Source organism: Drosophila suzukii, chromosome 2L (assembly GCF_043229965.1).
Source record: "Drosophila suzukii chromosome 2L, CBGP_Dsuzu_IsoJpt1.0, whole genome shotgun sequence".
Lineage (NCBI taxonomy): Eukaryota > Metazoa > Arthropoda > Insecta > Diptera > Drosophilidae > Drosophila > Drosophila suzukii.
Genome location: NC_092080.1, coordinates 22,228,448 through 22,245,484, shown reverse-complemented (window position 1 = coordinate 22,245,484; position 17,037 = coordinate 22,228,448). Strand labels below are relative to the sequence as shown.

General features: G+C 44.2%; 1 protein-coding gene across 18 annotated transcripts; it reads left to right on the top strand.

Annotated features, from left to right (window-relative positions):
- Nucleotides 1–749: 749 nt before the first annotated feature.
- Nucleotides 750–16,942, top strand: crol (crooked legs). Of its 18 annotated transcripts, none has more exons than XM_070999093.1 (9): nucleotides 2,681–2,836; nucleotides 4,622–4,723; nucleotides 7,878–7,978; nucleotides 8,088–9,370; nucleotides 11,416–11,583; nucleotides 12,580–12,750; nucleotides 12,835–13,320; nucleotides 13,986–14,198; nucleotides 14,286–16,942. In XM_070999093.1, the coding sequence occupies exons 4-9, from the start codon at nucleotides 8,302–8,304 to the stop codon at nucleotides 14,891–14,893; spliced, it is 2,715 nt and encodes a 904-aa protein (XP_070855194.1). In that variant the 5' UTR covers nucleotides 2,681–2,836; nucleotides 4,622–4,723; nucleotides 7,878–7,978; nucleotides 8,088–8,301; the 3' UTR covers nucleotides 14,894–16,942. The 18 variants fall into 18 exon arrangements, with proteins under 18 accessions (XP_016940167.1, XP_016940182.1, XP_065725065.1 ...); XM_070999092.1 differs by having other exon boundaries at nucleotides 8,088–9,454; XM_017084678.4 differs by lacking the exon at nucleotides 2,681–2,836 and adding an exon at nucleotides 750–1,034 and having other exon boundaries at nucleotides 8,088–9,454; nucleotides 12,580–13,320.
- Nucleotides 16,943–17,037: the final 95 nt, after the last annotated feature.

Genomic DNA, 17,037 nt, shown 5'->3' with positions numbered 1-17,037 from the left:
ATTTGGGATTTTGATGACGAAAAACTTGATGTTGGAAAAACAATCAGATACTGTTACACATTTACTGGTTTATTTTCATTATCTTCTAAAATGAAAACATCAAAAATAATTCAAGCAAAGGATGCAGATTTGGCTAAAATACAAATTTTTACTATTTTTTGCGCTACATTTTGGAAGTACATCCGTATAATTGTAATATCCCCACCTCCCAAAATCAACAAATCTAACCTTTTTTGAAGAAGTACCCACATAACTTTACATTTTGAAAGCAATTGGCCTACAAATATTTAAGATGTGTAAATATTTTACTGATTATTGAGTCCATCTATTTTTAACATAATATTAAACTTATATTAATTTTTTGTGGCATAAAAGTTTTTTGTAACCACTTTTAAAATATTTTTAACGGTAAAGTTAACATTTAAAATGTCTGTTAACTGAATTAGTTAACAGTGGGCAAGAACTAGAAGTAAGCTATCGATAGTATCGATTTTTTCAGCGTGACCTTTCGGAATATTATCGGTACTTTGACTAAACAAGCGGTATATTTATTACTTTATTTTTTACAGACTCGCCTCGGTCGGCAACATCTTATCTTGCTGTTTTTAATATATATAACACAATATAGAATGGAATTAAATTTGAATAATCACAATAATGAAGTATTGAATTAGTATATAAATACTAAAAATCCCACCGAAAGTGCAAGACAAAATTGACTAAAATTCGATAACATGCTGTTATCGGTACCGTCTCCTCTCTTCCGCCCGCAACTTAAACTCTGGATCCGCGTTAAATGTTAAGAAAATAAAGACACCGATCTAATTAATTAGCCAGCTGTAAGATTACGCTGAATAGTGCGCGCAATGCAGTTAGTGACCAGATGAGAGTGATAACCGGGATCGAGGAATATACACCTAGATCGCCATTGAGAAATTCGGAAACGGCGTTTGTCGACGAGGGACGCTACTGCAACCAGAAAAAGGAGTGGTAGCTGCTGGTCTGTTTTGTGGATTAAAACTAACTCAACGCTGGTGAGTACTATTCGAATTGGCGAGTCCTGCATTCAAATTGGCCAATTGGACCTGGTCCCCTTTTTGTGCTTAACCATTTTGCCGCCTTTTTGTGCCCAAGCCCCGAAAAAGCAGCACTATAGGGTATGGCGAGGGGGTGGAGGGAGAGGCAGAGCAGCGGCAGCGAATCGTTAATAAGAACAACGCAATCACACGCACACACATGCGGGCTCTAGCACGCATTGTATCTGTATCTTGCGGTGTCTCTCGTATTCGCTCTCGCTCTCTCGCTGCCTCCACACCTCTTACTAGTGCTCTACACTTAGCTATTTTGTAGCCAGAATCGGCTAGTGCTGTAATTGCAGGTGGCTGGTTTATTTGTCTACCTATCTTTAGTTTAGTAGAATATAAGGATTTTAGTAGGGTTGTGAAAATATATAAAAATTATAGTATCGATGAAATTTTTTTTTAATATCAAATGGATAAAAAAAAAATTTAAAAAAAATCAATCTTTTTATTTGGAAAATAAGAAAATTTAAAAAAGTTAATTTGTTTAATAAATAAACTTTACGTCACTAAAAATTAAGTAAATTAAATTTCTGATAAAAAATCGAGTCCTTTATTTCCTTTCCGTGTTTATGTGTTAAATTTAACGTGAAATTTTGTTTTAGGAGGCGTGTTTGTATATCATGATGCTTATTTCGTGTTTGTGTGTCAATTTTTCTACGAAATTTTATGTTAGTAATTTTCTTTTTAATATACATTTAAGTAAACACTTATAATAAAAAAGATTTATTATTGTTTCGGACCATTCTAGGTTAATTAGTGCAATACAGTTAGTTGAGTTGAATATGTGTATGTCAAGTACCGCCATAAAAAATTACAAGTTGAAATATTTAAATACAGGGGTGCCACAAAAATATAGAACGTAAGAATTCAGCCCGCATTCAGCACAAAGTGATGCACAAAGTGCAGATTGCCGCATTATTTATTATTAGCGAATAAAAATCTTGCATCGCGCCCATATTGTACATTTTGCTACTTGGTTCCAGATCAGTGTGACAATTAGGAAATATCAAAAATATATTTTTAAAAATAGCGATATTTGATATATCAGGGGACAAAAATATCACGATATAAATGAGTATTAGATAAAGTGCCTTTTAAGAAAACTTAGTTTTCTCTAAGCTCATGCTAAACTTGAATCCGGGTTACTAGAGATCCAAAATAAATAGACAACAGATATTTAAGTTACGGGCGGATCAAGAGAATTCTAATTGGAGGTAATTTTAAGCTGATCGTTTTGTTAAATCAAGGGGAAAATCCATTATTTTATTGCTGGAGCAGCGAGTGCTAGCTAAATATTTAGTCATCACTGTCTCCTACCAGTGATGCGTGGGCCATACAAAGGATGGCCACAAGTGCCAAGAGAGAGGATGGCGGATTGTCAAAACTTTAAATAAGAATATCAAACAAAAGCAGAGCGACTGTCTTCAGAAGTTCGGCAGGTAAAACTCCAACTGAGCCCCGAGAGAGATCCTCTCGCCAAACCGGCTGCACTGGCTCTCCCACCGGACTTTTGTGCTTTCGGCTGCCGCCCGAACGCGCCGCACGAAGAACTTTACATCGCTCGCCTTTGCCTGCTCGCCTTCTGCTGCCTCCGCGTCTCATTCAGTTTTCAGTTTGCTTTGCTCTGTTCGCCGTTCACCACCGCCTCTCACCCGCGCGGCGTTTCGATTCTGATTGCCACTACTGTTGCACACACACACACACGGCCGGAGAGTGTGCCCGTGTGCCCGCCACCACCACCACCGCAATATCAAGTAAATTTTCATATACTGGCGTCATAAGAACGAACAACCGTACTTTTAAAAAGCTTGTAAAAACTGCAGTGCCGCTGGTGGGTTGGGGAGGGGGGTAGTTGGGGGAGGGGGTGGCAGAGGGAGGAACGGGGCTGATTGGAAACAATTGTGTTTATTTGTGAAATTCGCAGGCAAAAAGAATGCGAGAAATATTAATCAAATGACTTTGCGGTCGACTTTGCTGCCAGTGTATTGGTGTGCTGTGAGAGTGCGAGAGTATCTGTGTTGTGTGTGAGCTGCGCACATCCACAGCCACAGAGTTCCCATTAACGTCATCATCGTGTCATTCTTGCAAGAAGGCGAAGGAGAGGCGCGGAGACGCAGGGTTGCATTTTTCAGAAATTTATTAACATTATGCCACTTGAGGCGATCGGCAGCGCTCTTTAAATTGGCACTTTTCGCCGCCATATGTTGGAACGAAACTTCCGATTCCGCCGATTCCTTTGGCTTTTCCAATTGCCTGGCCTAGGTACCGTACGTTCGCCTATCTGTTTTGTTTAACAATTATGAAATGCACACTAATTGACTGTAATGAAAATGTGACTCTCCAACTCGATCCTCCCGCTCTCCCTCTCCTTTCTCCCCATTCGATTAGCCGCTCTCTCGCTCGAAATTTGAGCGACAGCCAAACAAAATTAAAAATAAAAAGCGGCAGCGGCGGCAATAATTATAACTATAACTCGGGTTTCGGATCTCGGCATATAGAATGTGAGCCAAAAGGCAAAACTTGTATCGACGCGCCGCCTGTACTCGCTTTGCCGTCTCTCTCGCTCTCTTCCTCTCGCGCTCGCCGCTCCGCTCTCTCAGCTTTCATTTTTTTGTCTCGCCTCGCTTTATTTTGTACTTACGCTTTGCGATTCAATTCGTTTTTATTGGTTTTCCGCTTTAGGCGGCTGGGAATTGTACGTAGCGTCGTTCGTGCAAAACGTTGTTGTTGCTGTGCCCAGGGGGGGTATCGGGGGGTGGCGTTGTCGTTCAATGAATAATGAGAGACAATGTAAGGCAAAGAGCGCGAAAGAGGGAGAGGGACGGGGACAGACAAGAGCGAGCGAAACGAGAACAAGACAAAAAAAAAGCAAAGCAAAAGTGCACGAAAAGCAGTGGGCAAGGGAACGAAGAGGAGCAAAAAGATACAACTTTTTTCCCTGCTGGCAGCCAAAAGCAAAGCACGGTGGGGAGAGGGAGAGAGCGAGGAGAGGAGGCCCCCCGTCTAGAATCTAGAAGAAAAGCAGAGGAGACTGGCTGAGATGCACGCACATACAGCTCTTCTAGATATAGATACAATTAATTTGATTTGTTAGCACCGCTCGCTCGCCCGAATGGGGAATAGTTGGGAATGTAAAATTTGCAATACCCCCTCCCCTGCCCCGCAACCCGATCCGCCCCTTTCAATTCCAATTCCCATTCCCTTTCCAATTAGAGTTAGAATATTTTTGCTCTTCTTTCCACGCAGACGCAGCTTTGCTTTGGATGTGTTTGTGTTTGTGACTTTTGCATATATTGGCTGCAAATAAATTTTCGCTTGATTTGCTTTCGCCCCCCTGTCCGCTCTGCCCACATCCATCCCATGCATGTGTGTGTGTCTGCGTGGAAGTGGGACTGAAAATGAAACTGGAAGCAAAGGGAAAAGGGGAAGACTGTACCGCGGGCCGTTTGAATATTTCGCGTAAACATAAACACAGCAAACAAACTGTTGCTCACTGGTTATTATTGTTGCCATGTCTCCTTTCTCGTTTCTGCTCGCAGGTGGCCCAAAGGAACGTCCATATCTGAATATACCTTTAAGTCCGCTCCTGGCGAGCCCCCAGAAAAGTCGGCTGAACCGGGCCAAAAAGAGAACCACATGAGGTAAGTGATTTCAATTGCTGTCACATCGGAATACAGGGTGACTTCACCGCTCACCACCCAAAGGGTAATTCCACCCCAGTTATTACGGAATATTTTGTTGTGCCATATGGCCCATTGTTTTCATAAAAAACTGCGTTTCTGTAATTTATAATCCTTTCCGTAAACAGAATTCGGTGGAGAACTACTGCGCTCGGATTTTATTTTGATATTTGTTTGGTTTTCCCGAAGAAAAAAAAATTAAGTTGAACGATTATGCAAATTATAGAGTTTGTTCGAATTAGTCCATAAACATTGTTATGCTGGAAAATTTAAAAGCAAATATTAAAACCCCGTAGTTCCTTTAAAAATAATATTGTTAGGCACACTTTTCTCGAAAACATTTAAAAGAGTAGAGTGGGGTTATATTTCGGCTGTAGGATAGGTTATTGGGGATCAAATATTGCGTTATTTTTACGCCTTAAGGGGATGTTTGTAATGACACGCTTCATGAATAGACTGTCATCGCTTGCGAAGTATGTCCGCCAAAAATGTTTACTTTCCTTTAAAAGTTTAACAATTATCTTGGAAAATATTCAATCCCACATACTACTCCAATCTTACTACAAATAAATTACCCCGAAAATGTGGCAAATCTAAAAATTGATTGGCGTACTTTAACAAGATAATCTTTATCCATCTGTTTCTGAGGAAATATATGTACATGGTGCTTATGAAGTTAGGATCTGGTGATTGCCACAAACTACTTCAATCTTACCAAAAATATAAGACCAGGAAAATACTCTTACATCAGAATAATCCTTTTTCAACTGTTTCTGATAGATGATACATGGGTGCTTATTAAGTTAGGATCTTGTGACTGGCGATAAATAATTGGCTGATTTTGAAAGTTGTCTTATAGATATGATCACACTCCCCAAGTTAAATTCAACTTTTTAAGAGAAAATTCTATTGCGAACCGGGAAACTCGGAAGTTACCTAAAATATTTTACGTTTGATCAGTTACCCAAGTGCTAAGGTTTTTGACCCTCGTTTGCGGTTTGCACTCGATTAATTCGTTTCATAGCGATGCTTGAGTTACAGTTACTTAATAGGGCGTGGGGTCCACCCCGTTGGAGATTGGGCCATTCGTCTTGTGTTTTGTGCTTGGCTTCATCAGCACTTTACATGCCCCAACCGAAACCCGCCCACTTTTTTGTTTTTCTGCCCGGGCTTGGCACTCGCACACATGTGCGTGCAGGAGATATATGTATTTGCCCGTTTGCACACACACACTGGAATTCATTCCTACCTCACCACATTAAAAGTGGCGCCCTTTTTAGTGTCCTTTCTCCCGTTCTGCGCTCTCCTCGATGTTTGCTGAATTATTTGCTCCAGCAAAACAAGAGAGTGTGAGAGAGCAATCAGTGGGGGAGCCCTTCTCTCTGCCATTTGCTTAGCCTGTAAGCTGTAAGCTGTAACTGTAAAGCGCTTAGCGAAAAGGGACAAAACCAGGACCTATGCAAACACTCCCCTCTTCTCCCGCTCATGCGCGCGCTCTCCCTCTCTATGCTGCTTGCTCCCCTTCCTCTTCTCTCCCGCTCTTACATCTATCTTTAATTCGCAGCTCGGTTTTTCCTAAACACGCACACACTTACGCGTTGTCTTTAATCGATTTGTACTTCTTGATATTTACATCGGCCCCCTCCCCCACCCTTTGCTCTCCCCCGCCCCGCAGCGCGCTCGCTCTCTCACTCTCTCCTGCTTGCATTCTCTGATTGGATATCTAAATCCTGGATCCTGCCCCTCCCGCAGTTCACCAGCCTTAAATCCCAGCTCCTCTCCCTTTTTTCGTTTCCCTTGTCATTCGTTTTGCTGCCTTTTGCCATTTACAATTTATATAAAGTTATTTCATTGTGCTCACTCCGCTTTTGGCCCTTCTTCTTCTTCTTCTTCAGCTGATGAAGACATACAGCAATATGGGTATGTGTTGGTATTGGTGTGGGCGTGGGTGTAGGTGTGAATGTGAATGTGAGTCCTGCGGTCCGCTAATGGGCAATTTATATCACTTTTAATGCCCGGCAGCAAAATCAATAAACTGGCCAACATCTTTTTACATAAATTAGTCCTGGGTGTTGATTGTTTGCTGTAAGTGTTTGTGTGTCTGTGTGTGGGTTAGGGCTCAACTGTACTTGCATAATGTATGTACATTGTACACACATGCAGATGACATTCGCATTGTTGAAGGGTTAATGGTCGCACATTGCACTGCAAATCCCTATGTCCTTCAGCAGCAGGGTCTTGACAACATAAGAGAAACTCCCCCACTGTGAGTTCACCTTTCACCTCCGATCATCGTGGAACTTAGCATATAGATAGGCTATTTCTGAGGACGTTTTGATGCTGGCGGGGCAAACGCCTTAAGGTATGCAGCATTTTTGAAAGTGGTAATAAAACTGGGAGGCATTGGATTTACCTAGTCATATGGTGAGCTGTTCTATATGGAGTTTTAAGTGGAGTTATTTAGATTTAGAGATGCATCCCCAACCCTGAACTTATTTAGTGAATGTTAATATATTTCCTTTTTGGGATCGTTATTTGGTGGCAATGTATCAGCGCATTTGTAACATTGCCTGTGGTGCAGTAACACCCTTAAGCAAATACTGAATCCCAATTTAAATTGTATTTTACTGTTCATAAGGAAACTCTTCGCCAATAGAACTCGTGCGGGATAATCCGACTGGCTCATCTCTATTCTTTTAAATGTTGTTTTTTTTTAATCAATCAATTATTAAACTGTAGAGTGAAACTGAAATTAGGATTCTTTATAAGGGCTTACGATCTTATAATATATTTTGAATGACTTTTTTTTTGTAACTGAAAGGCTATTAAAACTGTATACGTAATGTTTGCCTTTTAAAAAAATGCTCAGAAAAATAAGAAAAATAAATTTTTTTTACAATACCCATTTGTTTATTTTTTTTTTTAATAAAGTTCAAAAGGCACAGTTATAAAATGACAATGTCTTGCTAAAGCCTATACAACAATGAAATGTTATCTGATATGATATTTATCATCCATTCAATCCATTCATAATTTCACTAACCCTAACACCTTTATAGATAAATGCCTTCTCAATCCAATAGATTTGATTTCTATAAATTCCATCCATTTCCAGGTGAACGATAGGAATTGGCTGTGCGCCAATTACACACTCACACGGATCAGCTGTTACAGCAGCAACACACCCACAGGAGCAGCGAGAGCAGCAATTTCATGGTAATTGTCCCCGTCAGCGACGACAGAAAAGACCAAGAAAAATACCTGAGCAGCCAGAAATTAAGTGACACCACCTCCACCTTCCACTTGCATTTTTTGTTTGTTGTAGCCACGCTCAGCGAAAGCAGTCGACAGCAGCAACAACAGCAATATGTAGGCGCTCCACAGCAGCAACACATGAAATACAAGCAAGAACAGCAGCAACCAACCCCAACAACAAGAAAAAATACCAATAATTCCCAAAACAACACCACAACATCATCAAGATATAGCAACCAGGGAACGAGCAACGCCACAACGATCGCCCGGATCTGGACACAAGAATGCAGCACGTGAGCGCTGCTAGCTCGGTGCCATCAGTAGTAGCCCCTGTTGTGACCACTGGTGGGACGACGATCACCTTGGGCGGCCCACCGCCGCTCCCCAAATCGGAGCACAAAGAGGATGGCAAGCCACCGCACGGCATCGAGATGTACAAGGTGAACATCGAGGACATTTCGCAGCTCTTTACCTACCACGAGGTCTTTGGCAAGATCCACGGCGATGTGGTCAATCATCAATTGGCGGCGGCCCACGGGGGTCAGTTGCCACCACCTCCGCCGCTGCCGCCGCAGGTCACCAGCCATGCGGCGAGTGCAGCGGCAGCCGCAGCAGCGGCGTCTACCAACAATGCCGCCGTGGCAGCGGTAATGGCCTCGGCGAATGCAGCAGCGGCCGCGGCGGCGGCTGCATCGGCGGGGGGAGGACTACCGCCGGCCACCAGCGGCAATGGGGGCCAGCAGGTGACGGTGACGACGACCAGCAGCTCGACGAGCAGCGGCGGGAGCACCACCAGTGGGGGCACCACGACCACGGCGGGTGAGTTGCTTATGCCTAAAATGGAGGGCGGCATTCATGGCGTGGACGGCAGCGGCAATGGCGGCAATGGCGGCGGGCAGAACGTGGCGCTGGCGCCGGACGGTACGCCCATTGCGACGGGGACGCACGTCTGCGACATCTGCGGCAAGATGTTCCAGTTCCGGTACCAGCTGATCGTGCACCGGCGCTACCACAGCGAACGGAAGCCGTTCATGTGCCAGGTGTGCGGCCAGGGGTTCACCACATCGCAGGATTTGACGCGCCACGGCAAGATCCACATTGGCGGGCCCATGTTCACCTGCATCGTGTGCTTCAATGTGTTCGCGAACAATACGAGCCTGGAGCGGCACATGAAACGGCACTCGACGGACAAACCGTTCGCCTGCACCATTTGCCAAAAGACCTTTGCCCGCAAAGAGCACCTGGACAATCACTTCCGCTCGCACACGGGCGAAACGCCCTTCCGTTGCCAGTACTGCGCCAAGACGTTCACGCGCAAGGAGCACATGGTCAACCATGTGCGCAAACACACGGGTGAGACGCCACATCGTTGCGATATTTGTAAGAAGTCCTTTACGCGCAAGGAACACTATGTTAACCACTACATGTGGCACACTGGTGAGTGTGATTGATTGGTGGGGGCGGACAATGCGAGCGGCGAGCGCCAAAACAAAAAGCCAGATCAGAATCTCTCAGAACTTAAAACCAAAATAACTCCAAGACCAACTCCAGTCAGACCAAATTCTATCCATAGAGTACAAGAACAACAACAGCCATCACCACATCACACCAACCAACCAACCAACCAAGAACCAAATCAAAAATTCAACCAACCAACCAAACCAATCAAAAAGAATTGACAACAAGCACCGCAAAAAATATAATAACTTCATCGTGCGTCCTACGTCTTCTTCCACCCACTCTCTCACACTCTTCTATCTTGCTCATCGCTTGTGCTTTTTCTACCCGCCAACTCCCACAGTCCCGCCCACTGTACTCACACAGAGAGAAAAAATAGAGACTCAAATTGGTCATTCATTTGGTACCTTTCCTGTCAAAATATCTCTATATAAAACTCTAGATGACATTCAAAATTTAAAAATTTGTTGCATCACTAACAACATTCAATGAAACTTCATTTCGTTCCAAAAATATACCATCAAAATTCCATTGTTTTGAAACACAATGTTCTCACTAGATCAACATACAAAATATTAAGATTTTAAGAAAGAAAAAACATTTTTTTTATAGCTTTCAGACATATTTATGAAATTATTATCTTTAAACTATAAAATGAAAACTCTAAAGCATAGATATATTTTTAGCAAATTTTCATTGCATACTTTTTGGTGACGCCTTTCATGTTTTGAAATCTTTAGAGTTTTCAAAAAGAATTAGAAAGATAATGCTGTACTGTACTGCTTTTTTTCTCTGTGCCAACTAACGCTTCGAGCGAAGGAATCTCCAGAGATTTGGAGAACGCTTCTCGCCTAACCCCGCTACAAAATTAAAAGAAAACACGCTCACTCGCTCATACCGCTCCATTTCCCCCCAACCATGATCTCTGCATCACACATCCCCAGCTTCACCACGTCTAATCATGCTCACATGCACCACCAATCCAAACACTTCATCCAGTGCTCGCTCCACTCCACCACTCCAAGTCCAGTCCAATCCTTCACTCCCGATTCGATTCGATATATAATGCCTGTGCAACTTTGTCTACGCTCTCTCTGCTGTCGAACAGGGTGCCCAAAGCAAAGAAAGTAACGAAAGTAAAGAAAGAAAAGAAAAGTTCGTTGTTGCTGCTTGTCGATTGCCAACGTCTCTGTGTAACTGCGACATTTAACACTCGATCACACACAAGCAATTGGAACACACAACACACCAGACACTCACACACATCCCAGCTCACCTGCATATAAGTATCTGCTGTGTAGGGATCTACTATCTGAATCTTTAGCTCTTTGGCGAATCTTTCTTCGGGACTGCACGTTCCACGCAAAAAGAAAAAGAAATCAAAACAGAAATAAAGCATCCTGAAGACCGGCATTGAGTAGAAGCAGAGTTGACAGGCACACACAAAACAAACACACATCCAATGAACATCCACACCACATACAATCCACACCACATCTGACACCACCACGCCCACGTCCATATGCCCGAGCCAGCAGCCTCCGTTCGCTTCGTTCGTTCGAAACCACAACAACGCAAGCCACGGCCAGTTTCACACCAAACAGAAAAAATAACGAAAGATTTAAATACAAAAAAGTTAAAAAACCCACCCACCCACGCAGACACCCAACCACTACCAAAAAAAAAAAGAATGAAAACACTGGACGGTGTGCGGGGATGGGTCGGGGGATCTGAAATTTTGTTTTTTCTCCGATTTGCCACTAGTTCTCCGAATGGTTACCACCGATCCTTTGGAGAAATAGCCGCAGATCCGAGCCAAGTGAGAAAAAAGAAAATGCTTGCGCTAACGAATGCGATTTTGTCTTGTCGAACGAGATCAAACGCCATTCCCTATATACAACAATCCGTTCTGTTCTGCTACCCTCTCCCAACAAATCCAGGTCAAACGCCGCACCAGTGCGATGTCTGCGGCAAGAAATACACGCGCAAGGAGCACCTAGCCAACCATATGCGATCGCACACCAACGAGACGCCGTTCCGTTGCGAGATCTGCGGCAAGAGCTTTAGCCGCAAGGAGCACTTCACCAACCACATACTCTGGCATACAGGTAAAGAGACAAAACGAATCGTAAGCCCGCTTCCTGGTTCCCGATCCACGATCGATCCTGCCCAATCCAGACCCCAAGCTAATGGTTCCTCCGGCCACAGTCCACGACACACGAAATACCTTCTCTACACAGACACTTGGCGGCGCAATAACGAACTCTCGCTAGGATTGGGGTGCAAGCTAGCTGCAGTCCACTGTCTTTTGCAGATTTCATAGTATTCCTATATGCTAAGCTTATAATAACATCTAAAAATGATTGTTCTTTATGTTACAATCGACTTAGGAGCGATATATTATCCTCTTATCTTCTAAAGCTATTTATTGCACTTGTCCCATACGAATTGAATACAGCTTTTGTAGATTTCATAGTATTCCTAAAAGTTAAGCTTATAATAACATTTAAAAAGGATAGTTCTTTATGTTACAATAGATTTAGAAACGATATATTATCCTCTTATCCTCTAAAGCTATTTATTGCGATTGTTGTTGTTGATTCTGACTTATAATCCCATACGGATTGAATACAGCTGTGACTATATATGAATCATGGTTAGATAAGATTTGTGTGGTAATGTTGTACAAATAAGATTGATAAGAAATAACAAAGCTATAAAAATAGGTTCCTAACATAAGCACAGTATCAGTATCTGCCTTTTTTGTTTATAAATATAAATTGCCTTTAGAAACCACAGGGACAATATAAATTATGAAGATTTAGAAGTAAAAGGTACAACCCCGATTTTAACTCTTTTTGATACTAGCATTCCTGCTTCAAATATCGATCGCGGAGACAGTGAACACACGTATGCAATTCGCAGAGCTTCTCCCCGTCGCCTAGAGGGAATGCACAAAAAAAAACCAAGCAACGCCGAGTGTCCAGTGACCCGCTTCCAGCTAGCCCATACCATGACCGCCCCCCTGTTCGAAGGCGATGATTACTAATCTCTAAATGTTTTCTCGTCCCATCCGCGCGACACACACACATTTGCCACGCAAGCAGGCGAGACGCCGCACCGGTGCGACTTCTGCTCCAAGACGTTTACGCGCAAGGAGCACTTGCTCAACCACGTGCGCCAGCACACGGGAGAGTCGCCGCACCGCTGCTCCTACTGCATGAAGACGTTCACGCGCAAGGAGCACCTGGTCAACCACATACGCCAGCACACGGGTGAGACACCGTTCAAGTGCACGTACTGCACGAAAGCGTTCACGCGCAAAGATCACATGGTTAATCATGTACGGCAACATACAGGCGAGTCGCCGCACAAGTGCACGTACTGCACTAAGACGTTCACGCGCAAGGAGCACCTGACGAACCATGTGCGCCAGCACACGGGCGACTCCCCGCACCGATGCTCCTACTGCAAGAAGACGTTTACGCGGAAGGAGCACCTGACGAACCATGTGCGCCTGCACACGGGCGACTCGCCGCACAAATGCGAGTACTGCCAGAAGACGTTTACGCGGAAGGAGCACCTCAACAATCACATGCGCCAGCACTCGAGCGACAATCCGCATTGCTGCAACGTTTGCAACAAGCCGTTCACGCGCAAGGAGCACCTGATCAACCACATGTCGAGGTGCCACACCGGCGACCGGCCCTTCACCTGCGAGACGTGCGGCAAGTCGTTCCCGCTCAAGGGCAACCTGCTCTTCCATCAGCGCAGCCACACCAAGGGCCAGGAGATGGAGCGACCCTTTGCCTGCGAGAAGTGCCCCAAGAACTTCATCTGCAAAGGTGAGTGCGCTCTATGATTGCTGCTGTGCGTTGCATGCATCCAGTGGAGGCACGCGTGGCGTGGCGTCAGCATAGTGTCCCAGCCCCAGCTCCAGCTGCAGCTGCAGATACAAGCCAAAACCAAAACCCCGAGCCCGATCCCGTTCCCGTTCTGCCTTCCAGTTGCTGTTGTGGGGAGTGCTCTCACAGCTTATAAGCGCCGTATTTTGGGGGTCACGTCTTGTCAGAAACCAAAAGAACATGTTTTTTTTCTACCAAAATTTGTATGTTGTAGACAAAGGATGTCTGTGGAGACTTCTTTTGGTGTACTTTATTTTTAATTTGTAATTAATCGTATAAACTCTTATATCTCCAGTTAGGAAAACATTATCAAAAGTGAAACCCACCCAAAGAAGTTCCTGAAAAATCTGAAATTATTACAAAAAAAAGTTTTTCACATCGTTTAATACAAAAGTTGTAAAGACTAGTATTTCGTAGGTGACTTATTCTTAATCATTGAAAAGTAATTGTTACAACTAAGCCTGACCAGACGTTTACCCCTGAAGTCCTATTTGTATGCAGACAGCGACTGTGAGAGCAATCCCCCAAACCTTACCCGAACCATTTTCGAAATTCGAGATCCCGACGATCAGATCTTCATGTCGCTTCCATTGTCCGTTTCGCAGGTCACTTGGTCTCGCACATGCGCTCCCATTCGGGTGAGAAACCACACGCGTGCACTCTGTGCAGCAAGGCGTTCGTCGAGCGCGGCAATTTGAAGCGCCACATGAAGATGAATCACCCGGATGCTATGATGCCGCCACCACCCGTGCATCCGCATCCGCAAATACCGGCTGGTGTGCTGACGCAAGTCAAGCAGGAAGTGAAACCGATCATAAGTGAGTCGGCAAACACGACTGCGCTAGCGCAAGCGAGTCTCCCCGTGCCCAAGTTGCCCAACTTAACCGGCCCTCCTACCGTTTCAGTTCCCCACCACTCGGCGACCACCACGATGCACACCATTCAGCAGATCACGGCGGGAGCGGCGGGTGGAGCCGGAGCAGTGCAGCTAACCCCGGGCCTGGTGCCCCTGGTCACCTCCACGCTCATCTCGCATAACGCGGCTGCCCAGCAGCAGTCGCAGAAGAATCAAGCAGCCGCCGCAGCAGCTGCCCAGCAACAGGCTGCAGCAGCCGCCGCTGCCCAACAGCAAGCGGCCCAGCAGGCTGCACATCAGCAGCATCAACAGCAAGTGGCCGCCCAGCATCAGCAGCAGGCCGCAGTGGCCGCCCATCAGCAGCAGCAACAGCAGTTGCAGCAGCAGCAGCAACTTCTGCAGTTGTCCATCCAGCAAGCGGCTCACCACCATCAGCAGGAGCAGCATCGCCAACAGCAGCAGCAGCAACACCAGCAGCAGCAACAGCAGCAGCATCACCAGCAGCAACAGCAGGGTCATCCTCAGGCCCCGCCACCACAGCAGCAACAACAGCCACCGCCCATCGCCCTGATCAGCGATCCAAGTGCTCTGGCACGTGCCGCCATCCAGCTGCAGCATCTGCCGGCGAATGTGGAACAGCACCCGGTTGTTTACTAACAGTAGCCCCTCCTGCACGGCTACACTCCCACCACAGCCCACTCCAGCAGCACGACCAGCACCTCCATAGCCGCCACAGCGGCCACGGCGTCGACGCAAGCGGCGTGGTGAGGCCTGCGTGCCACCAGTGAGCCAGTGTGCTAGTGAGCCGAGCTGACGCGACATCTCTATATAGGACACACACCATAACAAGCACACCCCATATAAGCAGCTAGTTGTATGTACAATAGTTTTAGCAGCGCGCTGGTTACGCTGATCTGTGGCCCCAGACGAAAACGTAGTGTGCAGGGGTTCTAGGGTGTGTCGATTTTTAAAGCAAATGTTCGTGGGGGATTAGAACCTTTTAAGCGTTAACGAAAAAGATTTAATCTGAAATGCCGTGGAAATGGCAAAACTTTAAAACAATATGCACTTCATTTTATCTTGGACATTTCTGTGGCTGAAACCCCTTTTGATGTAAATTCAAATTTTTACATTTTTTATCCTTGTAATATTTTATAAGAAGGAATAACAAATTAAGCCAATTCGCTTTTGTCGACCAAAAATCAAAACACCCTAGAAAGTAAATTACAGACTGTGCTCTGTATTCCCAGCTGCAATACCGAATCGACTTCGAGCTATCTTCCTCATTTCCCTATCGCAAACAAACTCAACACTCCTTAACTAGTCTGCCGCCGCCAGCTTTAACGTGCAATACGAATCATCTCATAGTTTGTTCTCGGTATCTCTCTTTGTGTATCTTTAATGCTTAGACGCTTAGCGTCTAATTTTATTCACGTGTTTTCTACATTTCTGAAATGTGTGCCAGGCGGCGCGTGGTATTGGATGGGTCGATCGATAGGTTTTCGCAATACCCGGTTGCTACTTAGCTGCGCTCAGTGCACCAGTCGGTCCCGATGGCCATTCGACCTATCCACTCTTCTCGCTAGACACTTTTAAGAAGGGGTTTTGTGGCCGTAACCAGCGAAAGCGCACCATCTTGTATTTTTATTGTGTTTCGACTAAGTTACGATTATATCCATACGGAGCGACATTCATAGAAAGCATCCTCATCATACATAAACATATGCAGATATGCATAGGCATACAGTTATAATATATACTTATAGTTTGTAAATAACACGCAACAAGACCCTTGGAAATCTATCGAAAATTCTTATCACAATTGTATTATTTTTGCATTTTCCAAGGAGGATAATTGATAGCGAGCAATCACGCGTACACTTTCACATATATTGGCCAAGTGTAGTCCTTAACCCAGTTTACAATGTCGAGCCCCGAAGGCGGGGCTGTGATCATTATGAGATATATATTATTATACGACAGCGGAAATGAAGCAGCATAACAGCAGACACGACTAACGAGATAATGAAAAGGGATTAAACAAACAAATTATTATATTTAATGTTAGTTGAACTACTAAAAGTAATAATTGAGAACACGGATCGCCCGAATGGAGAAAGGGGAGTCCCGCATGAGCGAGCGAGTAGTTTTTAGTTGGGCGTGTCGCCCAATCATTATGATTACAATTACAATTACGATTATGATATATGAATACTAAACCTATAACAACAAGTTATTACCCCACTATTAAAGTTAACAAACAACAACAACAACCCATACATATATATACGACTAGGCACAACTCTAAAATTAATTATAACCCTTAACTGTGCTTATGTTGAAAACAACAAACATTAAGAACAAGTGAAAGCCGTAACGAAATATAAGTGAAACAATTAACGAGGAAGCCCAAGCGCCACAAGCAACAACATATCTGCTTTAAATTTTACAAAAATAAAACTGAAAATGAAAAAAAAACCAACATATTAAACACGAGTCACCGTTTAATAATTTTACGAGGAATCACAATACACAACACAACTGACAGACACACCCACACACATTATGCTTCCTTTTAAATGCAAAATTTTACACATTTAATTGTCAAGAATTAAATGCTTAAAATACAATTTAAATTTAATTTAACAAACTGTAACTTTACACGAATAAACGGAAAATGTAAAACTGTTTGTTTGACCATTTGAAGACACGACTTGGTTTTATTTAACATTATCTAATTTATTCACGTTTATAGGCAGCAAAGTGAAAGTTTTAAATACACTAAGAATGCAGGGAACAAT

Bases quoted from the DNA above. Each gene is read 5' to 3' on its own strand.
- crol (XM_017084693.4), top strand. From the start codon at position 8,302: ATGCAGCACGTGAGCGCTGCTAGCTCGGTGCCATCAGTAGTAGCCCCT. The intron at 9,455-11,415 runs GTGAGTGTGATT...CAACAAATCCAG, and splicing joins CCACTACATGTGGCACACTG to GTCAAACGCCGCACCAGTGC. The intron at 13,321-13,985 runs GTGAGTGCGCTC...TCCGTTTCGCAG, and splicing joins CAAGAACTTCATCTGCAAAG to GTCACTTGGTCTCGCACATG.